Source organism: Corvus hawaiiensis, chromosome 10 (genome assembly GCF_020740725.1).
Source record: "Corvus hawaiiensis isolate bCorHaw1 chromosome 10, bCorHaw1.pri.cur, whole genome shotgun sequence".
NCBI lineage: Eukaryota > Metazoa > Chordata > Aves > Passeriformes > Corvidae > Corvus > Corvus hawaiiensis.
In genome coordinates, this window is record NC_063222.1 from 3,600,021 (window position 1) to 3,620,807 (window position 20,787).

At 53.0% G+C, this 20,787-nt stretch overlaps 1 protein-coding gene across 1 annotated transcript in view; it reads left to right on the forward strand.

The window, feature by feature from the left end:
- The first annotated feature begins 503 nt into the window (after window positions 1-503).
- The window catches only part of EPHB1 (EPH receptor B1), an 80,621-nt gene continuing 60,337 nt past the window's right edge, over window positions 504-20,787 (forward strand). Inside the window, 1 exon segment of the mRNA XM_048314420.1 lies at window positions 504-682. Coding sequence (XP_048170377.1) covers window positions 625-682 — 58 coding nt within the window. The 5' untranslated portion in view covers window positions 504-624.

Sequence of the window (20,787 nt, forward strand, 5' to 3'; positions counted from 1 at the left end):
TCTGAGCCTGAGGGGAGCGGCCACGCTGGGGGCGGCTGGGCAGAGGGGCCACGTCTCTGTGGGGCTGACGGTTCGCTCCAGATTCCTTTTGGGGGTGAGAGATGGGAGCGAGACTGCGGCGCTGTGACCCCGCCGGCGCCTCCCCGCTCCTGTCGCCGCCCGTCCCCGGCCGCGTCCCGGCCCTGCGGGGCCCAGGCCCGCCCCGTCGCGGGTCCCGCTGAGGGGAGCCACGGCGTGAGGGGCGTCCTTGGGCCGCCAGGGGGCGCCATCCCCCTTCGCACGGACGCGCGCGGCGGGCGGGGGCGTGGCCGAGGCGGGGCGCGGCGCGGGGATTGGCGGGGCGGCGGCGGGGGCGTGGCCGGGCGGGCGCGGGGATTGGCGGGGCGGCGGCGGGGGCGTGGCCGGGCGGCGGCGGGGGCCGGCGGCGGCGTGGCCGCGCGCGCCACTCGCGGCGGCGATGTGACCCGGGCGGGCGGGCAGCGGCACCGGCACTGCCACCGGCCCGTCCCGTCCGCGGCCCCGGCCCGCCCTGCCACGGAGCCACCCGGCCCGCGGACGCACCCCCCATGCCCGCTCACGGCCGCCCGCCGGTAGCGGCTGACGCCTGCGGGGCCCGAGGAGGCGATGGCTGCGGATCTGGTGGTGCTGCTCTGCCTGGCCGCCGCCGCGGCCGCCGTGGAAGGTGAGCGGCGACCGGGACTACCGGGAGCGGGTGGGATGCTGAGCCGAGGGTCCCTGCGCCGCCCGCGGCGTCTGCGGCTGGGGAGCAGGCGGGGAGCGACTCCCCCGCCGTAAGGCACCGGCACGGGGCTGGATCCCGGCCCCGTGGCCCCGGCCTCTTGTGGCAGTCCGGGGTACCCGGTCCGCGGGCGGTGCTGGCAGCCCGTGCCCTCGGGAGGGGGCCGGGGATGGAGGAGGGAACCCGCCCGCATCCGCGTGGGGCGAGCTGTCGCTCTGGCTCGGCTCCCCTTCCCTGCGGAGCCCTGCCCGGGGCCGCGGTGGGGTCACCTCCGGGGTCCCTTCTGGCGCCCGGGCCGCAGTGGGACCGTCTCCGGAGTCCCGTCAGGGTTCCCTCTGGTCCCCGGGGCCGCGGTGGGGCCGCCTCCGGGGGCCGTGGCGGTGCTCGGAGCCGCCTCTGCCAACCCTCCTCCTCCCAGCCCCGCGGAGGGTGGATGCGCCGGCAGCCGTGGGCAGGTGGTCTCCGTTTCTGGGTATGAACTGAGCCGGGGGGTGCTTGGCCCGGCCACGGAGCCACAGAGCAGGTGCGTGCCCGTCCTCTCAGCGCAGTCCGTGCCGGTGGGCTGGGATCTTTTCCCCATCTCCAGCTTGGTCGTGGGATTTGCTGGGCAGCAGGACGGTGCCTGCAACCAAGACCCGGGCTGCGGGCGGTGGGCCTGGTGGGACAGCCAGCCCGCCCCAGCCTTGGTGCTGCGTCGCTGCTCCGTGCCCGGCATGGCTCTTGAAGTATTGCTTCTATTATATTTCCTCTTTATTTTGCCACTGCCACCTTTCTTGCTGGTACAGCACCAGCTCGTGGCAGGGGTTGCCCAGCAGAGCTGGAGCGGTGGCTGCGAGCAGGGGACGTGGTGCAGCCCCTCGGCTGTGGGCAGCGAGAGGCGCGCGGCTGCGGGGAGATGATGATGCTCGGGGTCTCAGACCGCTGCCGGCCGGCGTGGGGCCGGGCCCTCCTCGGGGGTTTTAATGTCAGTATGGTTGTGGCTGAACTGCAAGCTGTCAGAGGTGGCAGGAGACTCCCGCGCAGCTCCGGGCGGCTAGGAGCTGGTTCGGGAGCCGGAATGCTGCTCCGGTGGGGTTTGGCCGCAGCTGCTCTCTGCTCGCAAGCACGGCTGCTGGATCGTGGCAGGCAGGCCCGCTTGCTGCAGCATCCCCTTCCCGCTGGCTTTTGGCTGACACAGGTGTTTGCTTTTCGTATTTCTGGGGCTGCCTCATGACATCTCTGTAGGAATACCTGGAGGTGGGAGTGCTGGTGCCATGCCGATGCGTGATGCAACGAGCGCGCGTTTGCTCGGTGGCGAAGCCGCACGTGAAGAGGCAAAACCTGTTAGCAGCTCTTCGCTTTGAGCGTCAGCGGATTGAGGCACTGCTGGAATTGCGGCTGGATAGGAGACCTCGGCTCCCTCCTGGTCTGAGGGCACTCCGGGGTGTCACCCAGGGTGTTCTCAGCTTGCTGGAGCTCTCCCCGGGAGCACCGGCGGAGTCGGTGTCCCTGCCCAGGACGGAACCTGTTGAGGAGTGGTGATATTTCTGCTCTGCTGAGGAATAGTAGTATCTTGGATAGTAAAGTAGTATCTTAGGAGAGATCTCAGATTTCAGGGAAAATTTTGGATGGGGAATTTCTGAGGTAGAGCAATCAAATCTGATTTGGAGTTAAGGCAAGAGCCTAATGATGTGGTTGTATAAAGAAAATGCCTTTTTTGGGGGTTTATTTAAATCTTACTGAATCTCTTGATGCAGAGGTTGAACTTGCTAGATTGAGACATGGTTTTCTCTAATGGATCTGGAGCATCTCCTAGGACCTGCCCTGCCCTGGGGTCTGGCTTTGCCCCTGGAGCATCGGCGAGGCTGGATTTGCCAGCAGCCCTCTCTGACGGCACGGCAAAGCCACGGCTGGCGCCCTGCTCTGCCCTGGGCTGCAGGAGCAGCTGAGCCAGGGATGGCTCCCTGCATCTCAAATCAGCCAACGAGACAAAAAGTCTTTTTACCGTGATGGTGGGGGAGGTGTCTGGGGGTCTGGACCCGGCTGGAGGGGGAGGAGGATGCGTCTGGGGTCAGGGCTCGGGCTGCCTCCAAACCACTCTCGTTATTCTCCGTAAAACCTTGCTAACTCATTGCCTGCGGCACGCAAACCTGGATGTAATAGAGTCACTTATCTGACTTTTTTTATGGTTCCTTGATTTTTTACCAAATCCTGTGGCTTAGCTGGCCCTTTTCTGCTGGACAGCTGGATGTTTATAGTAATTTTAAAATTCTTTTTGTGGCTTGCGAAGAGGAAGAAGGATGTGAGAAGATGACAGCACCAAATACTCTGTCTCTCCCACACCCTGCAATCACTCAGAAGCCGCTCGCGTGCTCTCTCTCGTGTTAGCTGAACCAAATATAATCCATTTAGCATATAGAGAGGGTGGTAATGGACTGACGTTACACGTTTTAACTCGGGTTGGAGCTGTTGGTAGGTCAGATGGGGCTGATGACCATTTCGGTGCAGCTCCTCCACGTACTCTGTTTCACCTGCCTGGCCTGCTCACCTCTCCACCATCTCCCTGCCTCGCGCCTGCTCTTTTAAAAGCCAGGTTTTTCTCTCTGGGCTTGCAGCATCACAATAAGGAGAGCACAGCAGGGAGGTGGAAAGCCCTGCTTGGGGCTGGTGGATCCGGCTTAGTTTTTCTCCCCCTGCTTATCCCCTGGCTTTGGAACTGCTGCCTGCGAGAGGAGCAGGGATGGGGTTTGACTGGAGAGCGACGTCCCTGCCTCCTGCTCCGTGCATGCCGCCTGCCCCGGGTGCCCGCTCTCCTCCCCCTTGGCTCGGGATGCTCACATCTGTTGCAGGCATCCTTTGGGCTTCCTGTGCTTCCGCCAGGCAGCGGAGCAGCGCCGGTGCCGAGCAGGCTGAGAGCCTGCGGCCGCCCTCCCTCAGCAGCAGCACCCTGTGCGCTCCCACCTCTGGCCCAGCTGCTCCACCCTGAGCAGAGCCCTTCTCAAGGGCTAGAAATAAGTCTTCAGGAGGGAATTTGCGAGTGAAAATGGTAACTTTCATGGGAATTTGCAAGTGCTGCTATTCAGGCATCCCTTCACTCTTGCTTTCTTTGCTCTAACTGGGGGAAAAAAAGAAAGCCCTAAGGGGAAATCCCTTATTCTTGGCGTGATGAGTGAGCCCAGATCTTGTCAGCCTGAAGGGAAAGTGTTTTGCCAAATAATGGAAAAGGGGCCCGACACTGCAGGTGCTTATGTTGCCTTTTTTTTGGATTAATTCCTGGTATCTCTGCTTGTGGAGTAGGTGGGGACTGTGTTTTCCTGTTCTTTTGGATATTGGAGTGCTGCGTGTTCTCTCATGTATTAAGTGGCCCTGACTGCTGTGGTGTGAGCTGCCAGAGGGCTTGCAAGGTGTCCTCTCACCCATCCTGGGTACAGCTCCTGACACAACAGGACAGAGTAAAACCCTTCCACTGGCCTTAGAAATCAGAAGAAAATACGGATGTTTGGTGATGAAGGAGGCCAGATATGTTCATCTGGATCCAGGCTACGGTGCTGAATAATAGATGTTTCTAGCAGAGGTGGGTTCTGTAAGCTAAAGAAATGCTCAGATTTGACGAAAAGGGGGAAATGGTACCTTGGGCAATGGGTAACTCGATGCTAATCAGGGCAGCAAAGTCTCGGAGACCCCAGCCCTGGTGCAGCGGGAGTGCTGTGGGATGAGGCTGATGGAAGTGATGCCCAGAGCAAGGCTGAGGCTCTTGTGGTGTGTATGCACTGCGCTGGCTGAGTCCAGCCAGCTCCAGGGGGCTTTTTTTACCTCTCCCAGCTGTGGATACCCCAAGCTCAGCGCACGTGGAAAGGGCTTCCTGCAGGAGCCCCAAACCTGTGTGATGCTGCCCAAAGGGCACCACGGTGCTTCGTTCCCTGTAAACAGACAGCACTGGTGTGAGGAGTCATTTAACAGCACAGCAAGGCCGGGTAAATAGCTGGGGTTGTGGGAGGGAATGCTTTCCCCAAATATTCATTAAGATTTGAAAGTGCATTTCAGTTTGACCTTGTTCTGCTGCGAACAGAGCTCGCAAGGGTTGCATGCATCAGTGCTTGGGCAAGGCAAATGTTAAGGTTGGATGTTGGCCGGGTGGCAATTTGGGAAGGCATCTCCTCAATTGGAATGGTAGGAGGTTGGAGTGAGTGCTGCTTACAGAGGTCCCGGGTTGGTGTGGGGGCAGAAGGGGGAGGAAAGGGATGGAGTGAGGGCAGAGTAGTGTCAGGAGAGAGCTGGGACCTTGGGTAGCCCTTGGACCCTGAGCTGGTTATTGCATTGTCTGGCTTTTAGGCGTACACCCACAGTCTTTCCAAAAATGAGCAGCCTGAGAGGCTGCCTGGGAGCGTGCAGGGAAGGGAACAGGCATGGAGCGGATGCAGGCAGCAGGTAGAGGCCACACAGCCCTGTCCTTAGGGACAATGGGAGCAAACTCTTGCCCAAATCAGCTCCACGGCTTTCCAGATAAGTGGCAAGCATGGATGGGCTCCCTTCTTCCCTGTAAATGTTGTTCACAGCCACAGCTTTGTTTTTGGAGCTCTTTTATTTTCGTCACCATCCATTTTCCCACCAAGTCACATCATGAGAAATAGTGAGAAAAACAAGACACGTGTTTTGTAGGCACAAAAGGATCTGTGCTTTATTTATTTCTCACAACTTCTGAATTATTAAAGTGCGTTCAGGGGAGATTAACTTTCCCTGCTCAATATTTATTATTGTTTCATTTCCCTGAAAGTTGGAGCTACAAGACCTTTGATGAATGGGCTGGAAGGTTCTGTAGTTTCTCGATGGCTAATCTAAATACGTCCGTATCCTTTGCTGAAAAGCTAATTTGTAATTTCCTACGGTAATGCCGCTTAGTGAATTATAATGATACACCGGGGCCTGCTTTTCCTCCCGGCCCTCTGGCAGGGGAATAACGCTACCACTGGAAAACGGTGTGAAACCTGGAAACCAGCCATTAGTCCCCTAAATTTTCGGTCTAATAACAGGAGTCCAGAAAGCCTGTGCACCATCTGGTCTGTTTTCTCACGTCTGGGCTGGAGAGCATCCGTCTGCCCCAGGTCGGTTCCAGGTGTGGGAGGGGTGCCCTGTGCTGATGCCACGACCCGCGGGTTTGCGTCAGCAGCCGGAGCTGCACACAATCCCTGCTTCTGGAAACCTCTCCCACCACCCCAATTATAACCAAGTGTTATCAGTCTTTTGAATAATTGAAGAGGCTTTCTGTTGAATATTTAATTACAATAATATTTGGTTAGCAGGGGTTGTTGGGCTCAGTTTGTGCAATTGAGAATTGCTGCAAGAAAGGCTGTTAAAAGAAAATGTTGTTGTCTATGATCATTGATTTATCTTTTTTTTCTTTTTAAGCTAATCAGTTACTTAGTTGAAATTGGTTAATTAGCTCAGCTCCATTAAGATTCTTTGGCATTTAAACTTGATGTTTCTAAATAATTATAGTTTTGCCTGCTAAGCCCACAACCCAGGGTGACCTAATTACTATTAAAGCAAGACGTGCTTTGGTCTGGCTTTAATAAGTTCCTGCTGGGAGCCCCGTGGTGAAAAATCACAGAGGCAACAGTTCAAAGGGGAAGGGGCTTGTGCTGAGCCCTGGATGAGGAAGATGAGTGTCCTTCAGCCTCACTTCTTCCAACTTAAACCAGGGATGCTCTTGGTTTGGGAGGAGGGGAGTCCCAGAGCATCCCACGGTTGGCATCTCCGTACTGTGTGCTTATGTCACAATGGAAGGTCATGGCAAGCAGTCGTTTGGAAGAGGTGAGGGTTAAGATTGGTTTTAGTTAATTGGTGAGTGTTAATTTGGTTTTTTTCTCTTCTAAGACATTCCCCTTAATAAGCAGGTGAAGTCCTTTCAAGGTCTTTCCAGATTGGGGGGGAGAAAAAAAATACGGTATTAAGGTAATCTTGGTGATTTTTAACAGTATTAAGGTTATTTAGGTTATTACTAAGATCTAGTGGAAGTCGTCCCTGCCCATGGCTAAGGGGTGGAATGAGATGATCTTTAAGGTCTCTCCCAACCCAAACCATTCAGGGATTCTAGGATTTTATTTACTTACTTATTTAAAATTTGGAAATATCCAGGCCAAGTAAGTAGGCATTAATAAAGCCTCAGGTATGTGCTCGTTAGTAGTGAAGGAAATGTTTATTATCTGGGGAGGCATCCAGTCAGGGTTACTGGTGGTTGGAGCTGATGAAGCTTTGAGTTGTTACGCAAGGAGTAAAAGTGGTGGGTGGGAATAGGTAAGAGGCTGTGGAAATCCTCACTTCCCAGCTGTTTCCTGCCATCCTCGATGGGGATTTCATCATGACTTCAAAGGATTGTTTTATGATGCTCTCTCCTCAAAAGCCCTTCTCTCATCCCACCTGCCTCTCCAATGCACTAGTACCCAGTGAGCCACATCCCAACAGCAACTGGGAACCAAGCTTTGGATTATTCAAACCCAACCAGCATTTTCCTTGGAATGCTCTGAGCACAGCTGGGTTTTGGTGTCTTTGCCTGGCTATATATTATTTTTTTGAGGAGATGGGCAGCTTAGCTCACTGGATGCTCCCTGCTCCTGGCTCTGCTGTCTCCCAGGAAGCCTCTGCAGTCCTGCAAAGCCCAAGACCTGTTGCATGTCCACCTCTTTCCATCCCTTTCTCTATTTTCTTCCTGTTTGCAGGGCAGAGCAGGAGGACACCTTTATTTGCACGTCCTGGGGCAAAGCAAGGCACCTCCAACTTGGGGTGGGGGCTGCTTCTCCTTGAGCCCCAAAACCTGGGCATACAGGGCTGCTGTGTCTGCTTGGAGCAGAAGGTCGATGCCCCCGTGCCCTCTCTCTGCCCTGGGGTGCTCTGGGTGACCTGGAAGGTGACACCCAAAATGCAGCTGGGTGTGATGAAGCTGGGAGTGATGCCTTTTGGGACTACCTAAAATCAGAGGCCAGACAAAATTAAGAGAATAAAAGTGGTTATATTTATTGAAGGGCCTTCAGGTACATTAGGGCAGTCAAAGACCCCAGGGCCTACACCCAAATGGGCAATGGGGTCATGGGTTTTCATACTTTTATAAGTTTGGTCCATTTGTATGTTGGGGGTGAATCTTCCATTTACAGGTTCAGGTAATGAAGTCATTTACCCCAAGTTTGCTTGCCCCCCCAACTCACTTTTGTTTACATTTCTCAGGGCCTGAGACAGTCAGGTGTCCTTGATTGCCAGGCCTAGAGAGGAACTGTTTTGTCTGACCAAAATAGGAGAACAGTAGCTAACACTCTGTATGGAGTTTAGAGTTACACACTAAAGATTGCAGGACATCAGAGGGACCTGGAGCTGGTGTTGGTCGCTTGTCTCCTGGTGCTAAAACCCCCACCACGGGTGGAGGGATGGAGCAGGGAATGGCAGTGTTTGAAGTTTTATGGAGGTTTTTCATTTCTTTTTCAGCAATCGGAGGCCGGGGATGGGCCTTTGATTACTCGAGGCCTCCGCTGGCTTCAGCCGCTTCCGTAGCCGCGGGGTTGGAGCCGGCTCATTATCATCCTCGCTAGGGCCCTGTTGATATGAGGATAATTGCATTTTGCTCAAAAGACATTAAATCACTGTGGAACAGGAAGAGGGGTGTGAATTACATCTTCCCCAGGAAAACTGGGAACTCAGCAGAAGAGTTGAAAGGGAAACACTGCTCTCAGGGGGCAGGAGGAGAACAGTGTGCTGTGGGGGGCTGCTCTGGGCCCACTGGGCATTCCCTGCCCTCTGGACGGGGAGACTGGGAGGGAGACAGCCTTTTCACCAAAAATCTGTAGCTTCTGGTTTCCAAATGCCCAAGGAACAGGATGGACATGTAGGGAGAGAGCACGAGTGGGATGCTCTTGGAGTGCTCCGTTTGGTGCTGGCTTTGCTTTTCATTTGAAACAAATGTGTTTGGAAGTAAGAAAATTGTCACAATTGTTCTCTCAGAAGTGCTTCTGGTAATGGTTTTGACTAGTCCAGCACCTTTGCCTTCTGTGATGTACCCATGGAGCTGGAGAGGCTGCTCTCCAGCTCTCCAAACATAGCTCTCCAGCTCTCCCTGTGTTTGCCCTCACCATGTGGCCACTCCATCCCTGCTCTTCTGCTGTGATTATTTTTAATGCAGTTTTTATTTAGTCCTGGAAATTATGGGCATGAACTGGCTGCAAGTGAACCCAGAGCACAGAGCTCTTCCCCAGCCTGTGGAGTTTGGCTGAAGCTCTCCAGAAGCTCCACACAAGTGGATGAATCTCCTGGAGATCTGTGGCCTTTGCTGCCTGTGCTTTGCTTCTTGAGCTGAAGTTGCTGGTGGGGGTCTAAGTTGTTTGAGCCCATCAGGCTCTCAACAGAGGCACTGTGAAGTCACATACAATGATGTTATTGTGACCAGAGATGGCCTCTAAAGTGGTAATTTCTGGTTTAATGAAAGAAAGGAGGTTCAGTTCTGTACCATGTTTCCTAGGGAGGGACGTGTGGCTCCTTGAGCCACGTGCATTGTGCCAGGTAATCTCCCTCTTGCTCAGTCAAGTGGAGAGAAGCTGCAGCTGTGCAGAACTAAAGGCATCAATGCCTTTTTCTCTGGACTCAGCTCAGGTCGAGCCCTCCTGAGCTCTGTCCGTGGGCTGGCTGTGTCCCCCCGGCCCCTGGATGCTGCAGCCAACATGGTGGAGGAGAGGAGGTGGCTGCTGGCTGGTGGGAGCTGTAAGGGCATGAGCTAATTGTGTTCAGCATCCTCCTAAAACTCAGCTTTTATTCTCATGGGTTATCGCCGCACTGGTGGCACTGCTGCGCGCCCGCGGGAGGGAGGCTGCTCAGAGTCTGCCTCCAGAGCCCGCTCAGAGCCACCAAAGGCTGCTCCTTAACTTCAGCAGGCTCCTTAACTTCTCCTGAGGCAGGAGAAAAGGGGCTGCTTTGAGAAGGACGCTGTGTCCAGCCCCCTCTAGCTCTGCTTTGTGTGCCAGCGCTGGGCTCCGCTCGCTGATTGGGGATGAGGAAATCCCTGGTTTTGCATGGTTGGGTCCTTCACTTGTGGGAAGATGGTCTGGCTGCCTCCCACCAGTGGGAACCACTTGGCAGCATCCCCAAAAACAGTCCAGCTGCCTCCCACCAGTGGGAGCCACTCAACAGCATCCCCAAAAATGGCCCAGCTGCCTCCCACTAGTGGGAAGCGCTTTGGCAGCATCCCTGAAAATGGTCCAGCTGCCTCCCACCAGTGGGAGCCACTCAGCAGCATCCCCAAAAATGGTCTGGCTGCCTCCTACCAGTGGGACACACTCACATCATCCCCAAGAGAATCTTTTGTTAATAAATCCCACCAGCTCCCTGGCGAGGGGGCTTGGGGAGTGATGGGTGGGTGCCCACCTTACCCTGTGCCCTGGTAACTCCTGTGTTTTCCGACTCTGGACCCCTCCTGGCTGGCCTGTGTGGTCACTCTCATTTCCTGAGTCACCAGCCCAGCAGATTTTTGGAGGTGGTTCGCAGCAAGGCATGTTTTTATTTTGTTCTTTAAAGCTTTGCGGCGTTCAGGGGAAACTGGGATGTCTTTGAACCATTTAAAGTATTCCTAATAGGTTACCTTGAAAGCTTTCTGCAGTCTTGAATGAATCAAAGTGCAAATGTTTATAATGCAACACCCACACAGGCTGGGAGAGGAATTTTATTAAGGCAGGAGAGTCAGAAAACAATAATAATAAAACATGTTTTATGAAGTTGGTGAGAAACTTATAAACTAGGTGAAGTTTTACAGCAGATGAATTTGATACAAGTTGTAAATTTGAATTCCCAGGCTGGTCCTCAGGTCTTGCTCTTTATTACCTGAAATAACATTCTCCACTTTTAATAGCTGGCTGCGGCAGAGCGAGCGTGGTTTTATCTTTCTAAATGATCCACTGAGTGTGTCTTATAATCAAACTTGTGCCCATCCTCAAGGTTCCAGCCCTTTCCTCGAGCAGCGCAGCGGCTGTTGCCAATTAGCAAATTGCTGCTCTTTGCTTTGCTGTTACAGGGGGGGTACTGGGAATCCTTCCATACATCACCGTGTCTGGATTCCTGACATTTTTTTCCTGCAGAAACCACCTGACTTTTTGATAAGAGAATGTTTTGTTAATACATCAGCAAAAAGGGACCGAAAGATGCTCTTGAAAAATCAGTGTTTTGCAGTATCAGCCTGCTGTGTTTCCCTGCTCCTGGCACTGCTGGGAGGGACCAGGGGCATTTGCCAGGGCATCGTTGTGAGGGGACTGATGGCCTTTCAAGGTGTCTGGGCTCTGTTCCCATTTTTCTTTCCCATGTTTCCTTGAGAACTCCCCTTTTCCCAACAAAGTTTCTTTGTAGTGCAGTCGAGGGACCGGCAAGGTGTCAGAGCATGAGCTGCCTCTGTCTGTGTGCCAGGAGTGGCCTCCCAAGGGTGGCATGTGTTGACCTCCTGACTCCCCTCTCTTCCTCCAGCCCCTCTGTGCCACTTGGCTGTACCTGAGGAAAGGGTATAAAAATGGTTTCTCAGCCCCCAGTCCTGTCTGTGCACACAGCAGCAGATTATTCCTCTTGAAAAATAAGTGATTACTTAAGTAAAGCATTCGAGCTAATGGCCAGATTATTCCCTTTAAAATGGGAAAGTAATTAGGGATGTTTCTTTAATAGGCTTCCCACCCTTGGATCTGCTGGGATTAGCCTATGTGGGTGTGTAAATATTTAGTTTCCAAGGACTGTTGGTTTTTTTTTTTTTTTCCTTTCTTTTTCCCCCTCCCCTTCCTTGAAGTAACAGTGGTGATAAGCGACAGAAATGAGGCAGCAGCTGTGCTTGGATGCTTTCCCCAGCATCCACAATGTAACTGGAATTAAAGATGACCCTCAAAGGAAACCAAAATTGAGGTTCTGTTGGTGTGATGCACCAGGGGCTTCCTCTGTCTGTGTGTGGAATTGAAGAGAAGTCATTGGGTGCTGGGATGTTTGGGGTGATGGAGAGCAAGTCCAGCCCTGAGTAAGAGCTGTGGTTGAGCACGGTGGGCTTGGTTGGATCTTCTGCCCCTGGCTGCCTGCTAGATGGAAGGAATTTTTGACCTTGTTTCCCTGTTTGGAGGTCTCTCTTTAACATCCAAACAATTTGGACTTTGTGCACCAAGGCGCTTTGATGTTTGGCTTCAAAACCGCGTCTTGTTTTGAAACTTGTTGCAGTGCTCACAATGTGTTGGTGAAGCTGGGAAGGCGAGCGAAAAGAAGCTGAAAGCAGAAGGAAAATATGCAATTAGATGCAAAAATGGTTTTAAGTGAGTGATGTGATGGAGTTGCAGATTAAAGGAACGGCTGGAACCAGTCATTCACGCAGCTCTCTTCAAGGTCTGCATCCCTGGAGACTCCTGCAGCTGAGGAGCATCTTGCCAAGCCAGAGGAGGCCAGATCTTGCATTCCCCCCCTTCCATCCAATGGATAAATCCCAAGCCCTAGCAAGCCACCAGAAGAAAACCTGGCTCAGAAGAAAACCTGCACAGCCCCAAGTTGGAGCTGTCATTGATGTGCCATGTGGCTTTGGTCCCGTCCTGTTGCTGGGAGGTACTTAGGAGATGCTTCTGGGCCATCGGTGCTTCAAATCTTCATGCACCCCTAATTTTTCTTTCTGACAGGGGTTATTTATTGTAAGCATTAACCTGGAGCTGCTTTCAGGTGCCTCAGTCATTTTTTAAAGGCTGCATTTGTGCTGTTCAGCTGTTTTTGGCAACTTTGGGACTTTTTGTTTGCTTGCTTGCCTGCTGGAAAGCCTTCAGAGGTTGTTTAGGAGGCAAGGGGAGTCTGTAGATCCATCTTTTTTTTGTTGTTATTATTATTATATATTATTATAATTAAAACATATTTTTAGCAGCTGAAATTTGAACCTGTCTGGGTATTTATACAGCAAGATGTTTTGGATGAGGAATAGGCCAAGAGACTCATGTGGTCGGGGCCAATGTGAAACAAAAGAATCCATTTATTATCCAGGCAGGAAATTTGTTCCTCGGGATGTTGTAGCTGCAGACATAATGATTTCATTTCCTCTGGTTCACCCAGATTAATGGCTTGTGCTCTTTTGTTTGTGTGCCTGTGTTATTCCTGCAGCCTGGCTTCCCCTCCCGCTCCACGCCGGCGTGTGCGAACATGTGTGCGAGTGCCCTGGGCGAGGAGGGGGCACGGGGGTCTCCATGCTGCAGCAGGATGCTTGGCATGGAGGGGTGGGATGCTGGCAGAGCCAAGCAAAGCCCCAGGGACCACCTGGGGAATCCTTTCTGGCACGGATGGATGACCTGTCGGGGGGTCTTCTGCGTCTCCAGGGGTCTTCTGCATCTGTGAGGTTTTTCTCCTGCTTACCTTTCTGGGGGTCTTCTCCTGCCGTGGTCACCAGAGCAGCCAGAGGTGTTTTCCTTTGAAGCTGTGATGGGACAGGTGAGATGGAGTGTTTTAGACAAGCACGAATGTTGACCTTGTGGAAGGTGTGAGAGCAGTGTGTCTTCTCCACAGCCACGCTCCAGGATTTTTGTAGGTGTTGTGTACTCGGTGGGAAACCCAAACCTTTGCACCCTCCCAGACATCAGGCCAGGAAACAGCTTCTCTCCCCAGGGAGCTGTGCTCATGCTGATGCTCAGGGCGTTGGCTGCATGGGCAGGTTGGCCGGGTGAGCAGCTCCTTCCTGGCTCTGTGGGTTGGCCTTTCCTTCCAGGCTGGTCCCAGCCCCTCACAGGACCAGTGGCTGTCTGGGGGCCAGTGGTACTTACACTCTGTCCTTGATAACAACCCAGCAGACCCATCTTTGTGGACACTCCAGGATTAGCAGCAGCCTTAATCACTCCCTTTCTCTCTGAGTGTTTGCCTTTCAAAAGTGATGCGACAAGCAAACGGTGCCTTTGTGGGGATCCTTGGTGGGGTTTTGGCACAGAGCTTTTAATTTACTGTATGCAGCATGACCCGGCCTTCTGTTCTGGATTAATCTGGAGCAACCTCGTGGAGTGGGAAGCACCCGTCTGTGATGAGGAGTTCAGCGTGGTGCTGCCTAGGATCCACCTGGAGAGGGATTGGTGACCATCTTGCTGCCCCCATGCCTGGCTCTTCCTCCTTCCCTTCTTTAGGTGTTTCTACTCTAATTTGGGGGAGGAGAGTTTCTTCCACCTCTTCTGGAGGAGGTTTTCTAGCAGGGGCATAACTCACTGAGGGAAGACCCTCTTGGCCGTCGAGGTGCATGTGCCACCCCTGCTGCCATCTGTCTGGGGCCTTGGTGCACCGATCCCATCTTGGACACGTGTTGCACCTTCTTGCTTTTGTTCTCCTGAGCTTTTCTGCCATGAGGGGTGTGAGCCCACCATTCAAATGCTGCAGAGGAGAGGAATGGGAAACTCCTGGTACCCTGTCAAGCCCTGGGCTCTTTCTTCCCACTTGCCTGCCCTCCCAAATGGCTCCCGTGTCGCCCAGGTGACAGAGTTTGCGAGGATGTGACAGCTCCGTTGCGCAGAAGATGATGAACAGTAATGAGACCCAGAGCACAATGTGCACTTAAAGTGATTTATTTCAGCAAGGAAACCACAATCAGGGAGGATGGGTCACCGTCATCAGGAGAAGAGGTGGGTATGGAGATGAGCTTCAGGGGAACTTTATCATCAACCAGCAATGCTTTAAAAATGAGCAGAGCTGGTGTTGCATGAAATGGAGCTGTGCTGGTGGTGCCGGGACCATCCCTCACCTGCAGTGGATCACGGGCACTTCCTGGGCTTTGGTCAGTGACTGGGCTGGCTGACTGGGGCACTTCTCCTTGGTTACCTTCCTGCAACCATGCTGAAGTTTTTTGGTGAGGTGTCACCCGTGTGTAAAGTCAGCATTTGGGAAGGAGACTGTCCTGAGGAGGAGGGGGAAAAAATCCCTGAACCCTCCTTGGCGCGGCTCCCGGCACGCAGATGGCCGTCCTCATGCTGGAGCCTTTTCCCAGCTTGCGCAGGCGCTGGGGCTGGAGGCAGGGGTGTGCCAGGCAGGCGGGCTGCCAAGCAGCACCTCCTGCCAGCATCCTCCTCTTCCTCCTCCCCTTCCTCACCCCCAGGGCCCGTGGGAGCTGTGGTTGTGCAGCAGCTCAGCTGGGCACTGCAGCTTGCGGGAAAAGCTCAGCATAAGAATGGCCCTGAGCAAAATCTTGTGATTTAAGGTTGACTTAGAGGAGTGCTTGTGTTTCCTCCCTTCTCACAGAAGAGGCTCCTGATGTGGGGGGACCCTTGGTGCTGCCTCTGTGCTGGCATGAGCTGGGCAAGGCAGGCAGCTGTTTGCCCGCTGCTTCCAGCACCATTTGGATGATGCACCACGAGGTTACAACAAAGGGTCCTGAACTTGTTGATGAAGAGCATCTTCCAAGGTGATTACAGTCCCTGGTGGTTGTTGGTGAATTTGGGCAAGGATTTAACTCGGCCCCACTGGCCCGTTGGAGCTGGCACCTTGTGTGAATGAATGGGTGTTTGGAAATCTTGGCCAACACAGACCAGCTGTGTGTGTACATACCTAAGGGTGGCTCAGACTGATAGGAAAGCTTTTTGGATAGGTTGCAGGATAGTTACAGATCCTGGCTGCTTCTTGTTTTGTCCAAATCTAAAAGTGAAGAAGAAGAAGAAAAAAAGAAAGGCAAAGCTGGGAGAGCCCAGGACGAGTTTCCAGGGCATTTAGGGAAGTGGCATTTGGATGTGGAGCCAGAGCAAAGAACCCAGCAGGGTCTGCTGATGGGGTGCTCTGCCCTTTCCAATGGACCTGTTGCCTTTGCTACATCCCTTTCGGATGGTGGGGGGGACTGGGTGGGTGATGGGCTTCTCCACCAAGGCATTCCCAGGGACGCAAGGCAGAGCCTTCCCCCATCCCATCCGTGTCCTGACGGAGGCTTCCCTGTGCTGCCAGCAGCCCCGTGTGCTGCTGTGGTGGCACAGATTGATTTCCCTTTGCCTCTCGCGCTCTTTGCCTCGTTTGCACTCGCGGGCTCACTCCATATGGCGCAGGAGCCGCAGAGACGACGCTCGGCACGGCCGGCGCCGGGCTGGGGGGTGGTGCGGGAGCCGGCGCTTTTGCAGCTTGCTCCGTTTGAGGTTCAATATTTCCACCTCCTCCCCTTGACGACTCTGCTCCCGCAGCTGCGGATCGCTTGTCGTCTCCAGCTCGGCCGGAGCATCTCTGTGTGATTCCACTCTCGCCCTGCTGCTTTCCCTCTTCTCCCCCGGAGATCCCCTGTGCATGCGTAGAACAGAAATGCTATTTTTTAGTTTTTGCTTACTCATGAAACTTTTGGCTGGCCCCCCCAGAAGGCTTTAGTATGTGCCAGAAGCTGCATTAAAAAATAGAGGATCAGTGTGGCTGCAGCTGGTCTGTGCTGGGGTGAAAAGTGAGGCTTTTCCCCCAGGTGTTGGTGACTGGGGGAACAGCAAGCCCTCGGCTGCACTGGGAGCAGTTGTGCCCAGGCTAAGCTTGAGTCCCCTGGCGGTGCTTGCTCTGAGCAGTCTGTCATGTTTGTGGCTCACGCAGAATCCCTCTGACATTTTAAAATAAGATCTAGTAAATAGGAGCTGGGCGGTGCCAGGTGCAGCTCTGGGCGCGAGGGCTCTGTGACAGCAGGGCTGGCATTTCAGATTTAGGGCTCCACGAGACGCCTGTTTCTGTAGAGAACGCGAAGCTTTTCTGGAGAACGTGGTCCAAGACAGTGACTCATCCTGAATATCTAAAGATGTGATGATGTGTAGGGAAACGCAGGATAAATGTTTTGATTTTTCAAGTTTTCCTCACAGGCGGTGCTACCCTGGAGTAAGGCAAAATAAATCCAGTGGGGAAGGAGAGCTGTGGGAACAGGGAGAGACAGGTCTGGCACATGAATTCACCCAAGCTCAGTGCACCCACTGTACTCCAGCACTGGAAGTTGGCTTTGTAGCCAAGCACGTGCCCCTGTAAGACATATGTGAGCCTGCTGCTGGGGAGATCCCCTGCAATCCTATGGGTCCCACGGATCCAGGCATGAAGACTGTGTATCCTTGTAATTCATCCTAGCCCATGTAATTGCAGCTGCTATTGATGTTTATGGCAGCTCTGTCTTCTCAGGTGACTAATTCTGTCTTTAGAGGCTCTCATTTCCAAGAGAATCCCAGCTGATAAGGAGCCCACTTCCACAGAACTCGTTAGGCTTCAATGGCCCTTGTCTGCAAAATCTCACACGCCGCTTGTATTTATTGGTTGTTATCTCTTTTTGGAGTTCTTTGCTTTCTGATAGTGTAATGAAGTTCCCTTTTCCCAAGAGAGGAGCTCCTGGCAGAATGTCCTTGTGGGTGAGCTCACTTGCTTCCATTGAACCTGGCTGGAGCACACCACATGCAGCCAGTGTGGGTACTTGGATGTTGACCAAGATGTGAGCTACGGAAAAGTAGCGGAAAATAGGAAGTTGTTGGCATCATTACCCAAAAATGTTTGGATTATTCTCAAGACTTTGTGCTCCCCCAGGATGTTTGATGGGTTGGAGTTCTGGATCCTTCTTGTTCTCTCAGCTGGTGAGATGGGTGTCCAAGCCAGCTGGTCTCCACCCAAAGAGTCCAGTGATGCGAGGCCGCTGTGCCCAGCCTGTGCTGGAACCACCTGACTACGTGGACAAGGGACAGAGTATCTCCAGGCACCCGACCTTCAGCCTTCATCTGCTTTGCCCTGTGCTCCTGAGGGTGATCTCATGGATGCTGAAGAGCAGACGAGTGCTCTGCCCAACCTAAGCGATCCTTCCTTCAAACCAGACCTTCTCCCCCACTTAGCTGGACCTTCTCTGAGGCAGTCTCACAAAGCTTTTTGGAGGTTAAGGTTTCTGGGAGAGCCTCTGCCCATCCCTGGTTGGCCGAGTTCCTCTTCCACATCTTGTGCAGGATGAAGTGAGTTACATGCCAAGCCTGACATATGGTGATTTCTGGGGCAGGCTGCGGCATTCTGAGAGGATTGCTGGCAACCCAGCCCTGAGAAAGCAGGGATGGAGATTTAAATGCATAGTGACATTGTTCTGGAAAATGTTCTCCTCAAAGACAACCACATCATCTACCTGCCCCGGATGGCCCCTTGGCATGGCTGGGTCTGTCTTGGGGGGCCAGGGTGTTCATTAAAGTGCTCTCTCAGCCCTCGGTGCTGCTTGACTTTGAGTTGCCAAACTGTAAATGATGATGTACGGACGGTGATCTGTGCGTATGGTGTGTGTGGATTTTGGGTATCCAGGGCCTGTGTGCAGTTATAAAAAGTGTGATATCAGCAACCGATTCTGTCATGACAGGAGCAAATGAGTTCCTGATATTTGAAAACTTGTTTCCAAATTTTCTAAAATAGGTTTGCAATTTGGAAAACAAAAGGTATTGAAAGCCCTATCTTTTTTCTCTTATCTTTCCATTTGATTCGGTCCCCTTTGTTTGTTTTTTTCCTGTGATGTGTGCATTTTTGGGTAATTCTCTGTCATTTCCTTCCCTTTCCCTTATCTCTCCCTCTGCAGTTCTCTCTCTTTTCCTCTCTATCCCTCTCCCCCTCTCCCTCCCCTCGGTAATTTATTTGCAGGCGGGTTGTCTCTTTGATTTACTGTCTCTCTCCTCGGTAGGATTATGATAAATGGATTGTATGGCTTCTTCTGAGCTTGTCCAACATCACGTATCCACGCTGGGTCAGGTCCCTTTGGAGCCTGGAAACCGAGGGGAGATGCTGGGGCTGGAGGTGGAGTGAGAGTTGTAAACAGGACTTGATGACTTTGCATCACCTCCTGAACTTTTTTTGGCTGGGGTTTTGGTTTGGGTTTTTCTCTTGCCACGCGTGTGTGTGAATGCAGAAATAGATCAGGTGTTTGATTGGGCGCTTTCAGGCACATCAGCCAGCGTATTTCAATTTAGTGTATCCTGATGTGGGGAGTGTTTGCCACTTGCAATTAGAGCGTTTCATCCCGCGGCGCAGCAGGCAGCGCTTTATTGATAAAGTTGTTCTGTAGTTGCTGAGCAAACACCCCCAAATCTGAGCTTCATTAAGTTATCGCCTGCCCTGCTGCGATGCATCTTCATTGCGCGCTGAAATCCGTGGCATTGACGGGGGATCCCGGAGGAGGCCGGGACTGTGCTGTGCAGCCACAGCTTAATGCATCCCATCACAAATTGACACAGCACGCTCGTCCTTGCCTGATATATAGAAATTCCTTCCCTTTCCTGCTGGAAGTGAGGGGATTTTTGGCCACCGCAGATCTCCTCACGCTGGCAATGGCTGGGATGTCTTTGCAGAGCAGGCTCGGCTGCTCCTCTCTCCTGAGAGGTTTGCACAGACCCTTAAAATACAGGAGGGCAATATTTTGTGTTGACTTGTTGTTGTTCAGCGCATCCTCCCCCTCCATGTCTGGGTTTGTTACTCGGTGGGTAATCCTTCATAACGAACCCACGGGAGATTGATGGGGAGAGCTCGTTATGCACTTCCAGAGCCGTTCCACCGCCGTTCTGTAGCAGCAAAATGCACCATTAAAGGCAGAGAGCCCTGGGAATGATGGCACGTAATTAGTTGTTGCTGTAATATTTTTGATTGAAAGCGCAGAGATGCTGGGAGCGGCTTTGGGAAGTCGGTGCTCTCAGGAAGCTGTGAAGAGCAGCAGCTCTTGCCAGAGGGGAGAGGCTGATCCTGCTCGTACCTTTGCCGCTGCTCCAGTGCTGTAATTAAACCATCTGGGAGATGCCACAGGCTCCTGCTGCGCAGCCGCTGGCTCCGGCACGGCAGCGCTCCCCTCACAGTTCCAAGCAGGAACCAAACAGGGGGAGTCCTCCAGCATTTCGGGTGGGATGTGCCTCCAGCAGCTCACTGCCTTAATCCATGTGGCAGAGCTGTATGGATTTTGTATTCCTGCTTTTTCCCCATCTGAATTTCAGGATATATTAAAAACTTGCACAGACAAACATGGACTTGTGGTTGGAAGTGTGGTCATAGAGAGGAACCTGGAATTACTCAGGCAACTTCCTGGTGTGTGCTTGAACGCTTTCATGGAATCACAGAATCCCAGAATGGTTTGGGTTGGAAGGATCTTAAAGCTCCTGTTGTTCTACCCCTGCCATGGGCAGGGACACCTTCCACTCTCCCAGGCTGCTCCAAGCCCCATCCAAACTGGCCTTGGACACTGCCAGGGATCCAGGGGCAGCCACAGCTTCTCTGGGCACCCTGTGCCAGGGCCTCAGCACCCTCACAGGGAAGAATTTCTTCCTGATATCCAACCTAAATGTATTCTCTGTCAGTGGGAAGCCATTCCCCCATGTCCTGTAACTCCATGCCCTTTTCCACAGTTCCTCCTCAGCTCTCTTGGAGCCCTGTCATGTGCTGAAACACCAATCTATGATCATCCTGGAGTCTTCTCTTCTCCAGGCTGAACAATCCCAATTCTCCCAGCCTTACCTCATAGCAGAGCTGCTCCATCCCTCTAGGTATCTTCTTGGCCTCCTCTGGACTCTGTCCAAGAGCCCCATGTCCTTCCAGAGCTGGACACAGTGCTGCAGGTGAGATATCACCAGAGTGGAGTGGAGGATAAATTGATCTGTGGGAACAGTGAGAATTAAATTCAGTTCCATTGGCATCGAGAGGTGTGATGCACACCACGAGTGTATGGAGTGGTGATGCTGGAAGCTGTGGTGCCACCTGCACACGGGCATGGCTTGGAGTCACGACAGCCCCGGGAAGGCAGAGCTTGCGATACCATAGCGGTTGATGTTATTTAGCACTAGGCTTGGGAATAAAGCGTCTTGGCTCTGTTTCCCTGTCATTCCCTTTCCCTGGTAATGTCACCAAACTTGGACAGAAGCTTCCCAAGCTGTGCACTTGCCTTGGGCTGATTTTGCTGAAGCTCTCGGAAGGGAAGGAAGAGGTAGGAAGCAAGCTTGGCATTTATGAGCATGAAATAGAGGGCAAAATATAGTGCTTTCCTTATGGAAAAGAAGTCTTGCTATTGTTCCCCTTCAGAAAACCACGCTGTGGGGCTGGGGCTGCCCAGGGACCTGCTCTGGGGCTGGACTGTGCGCTGACCCCATTGA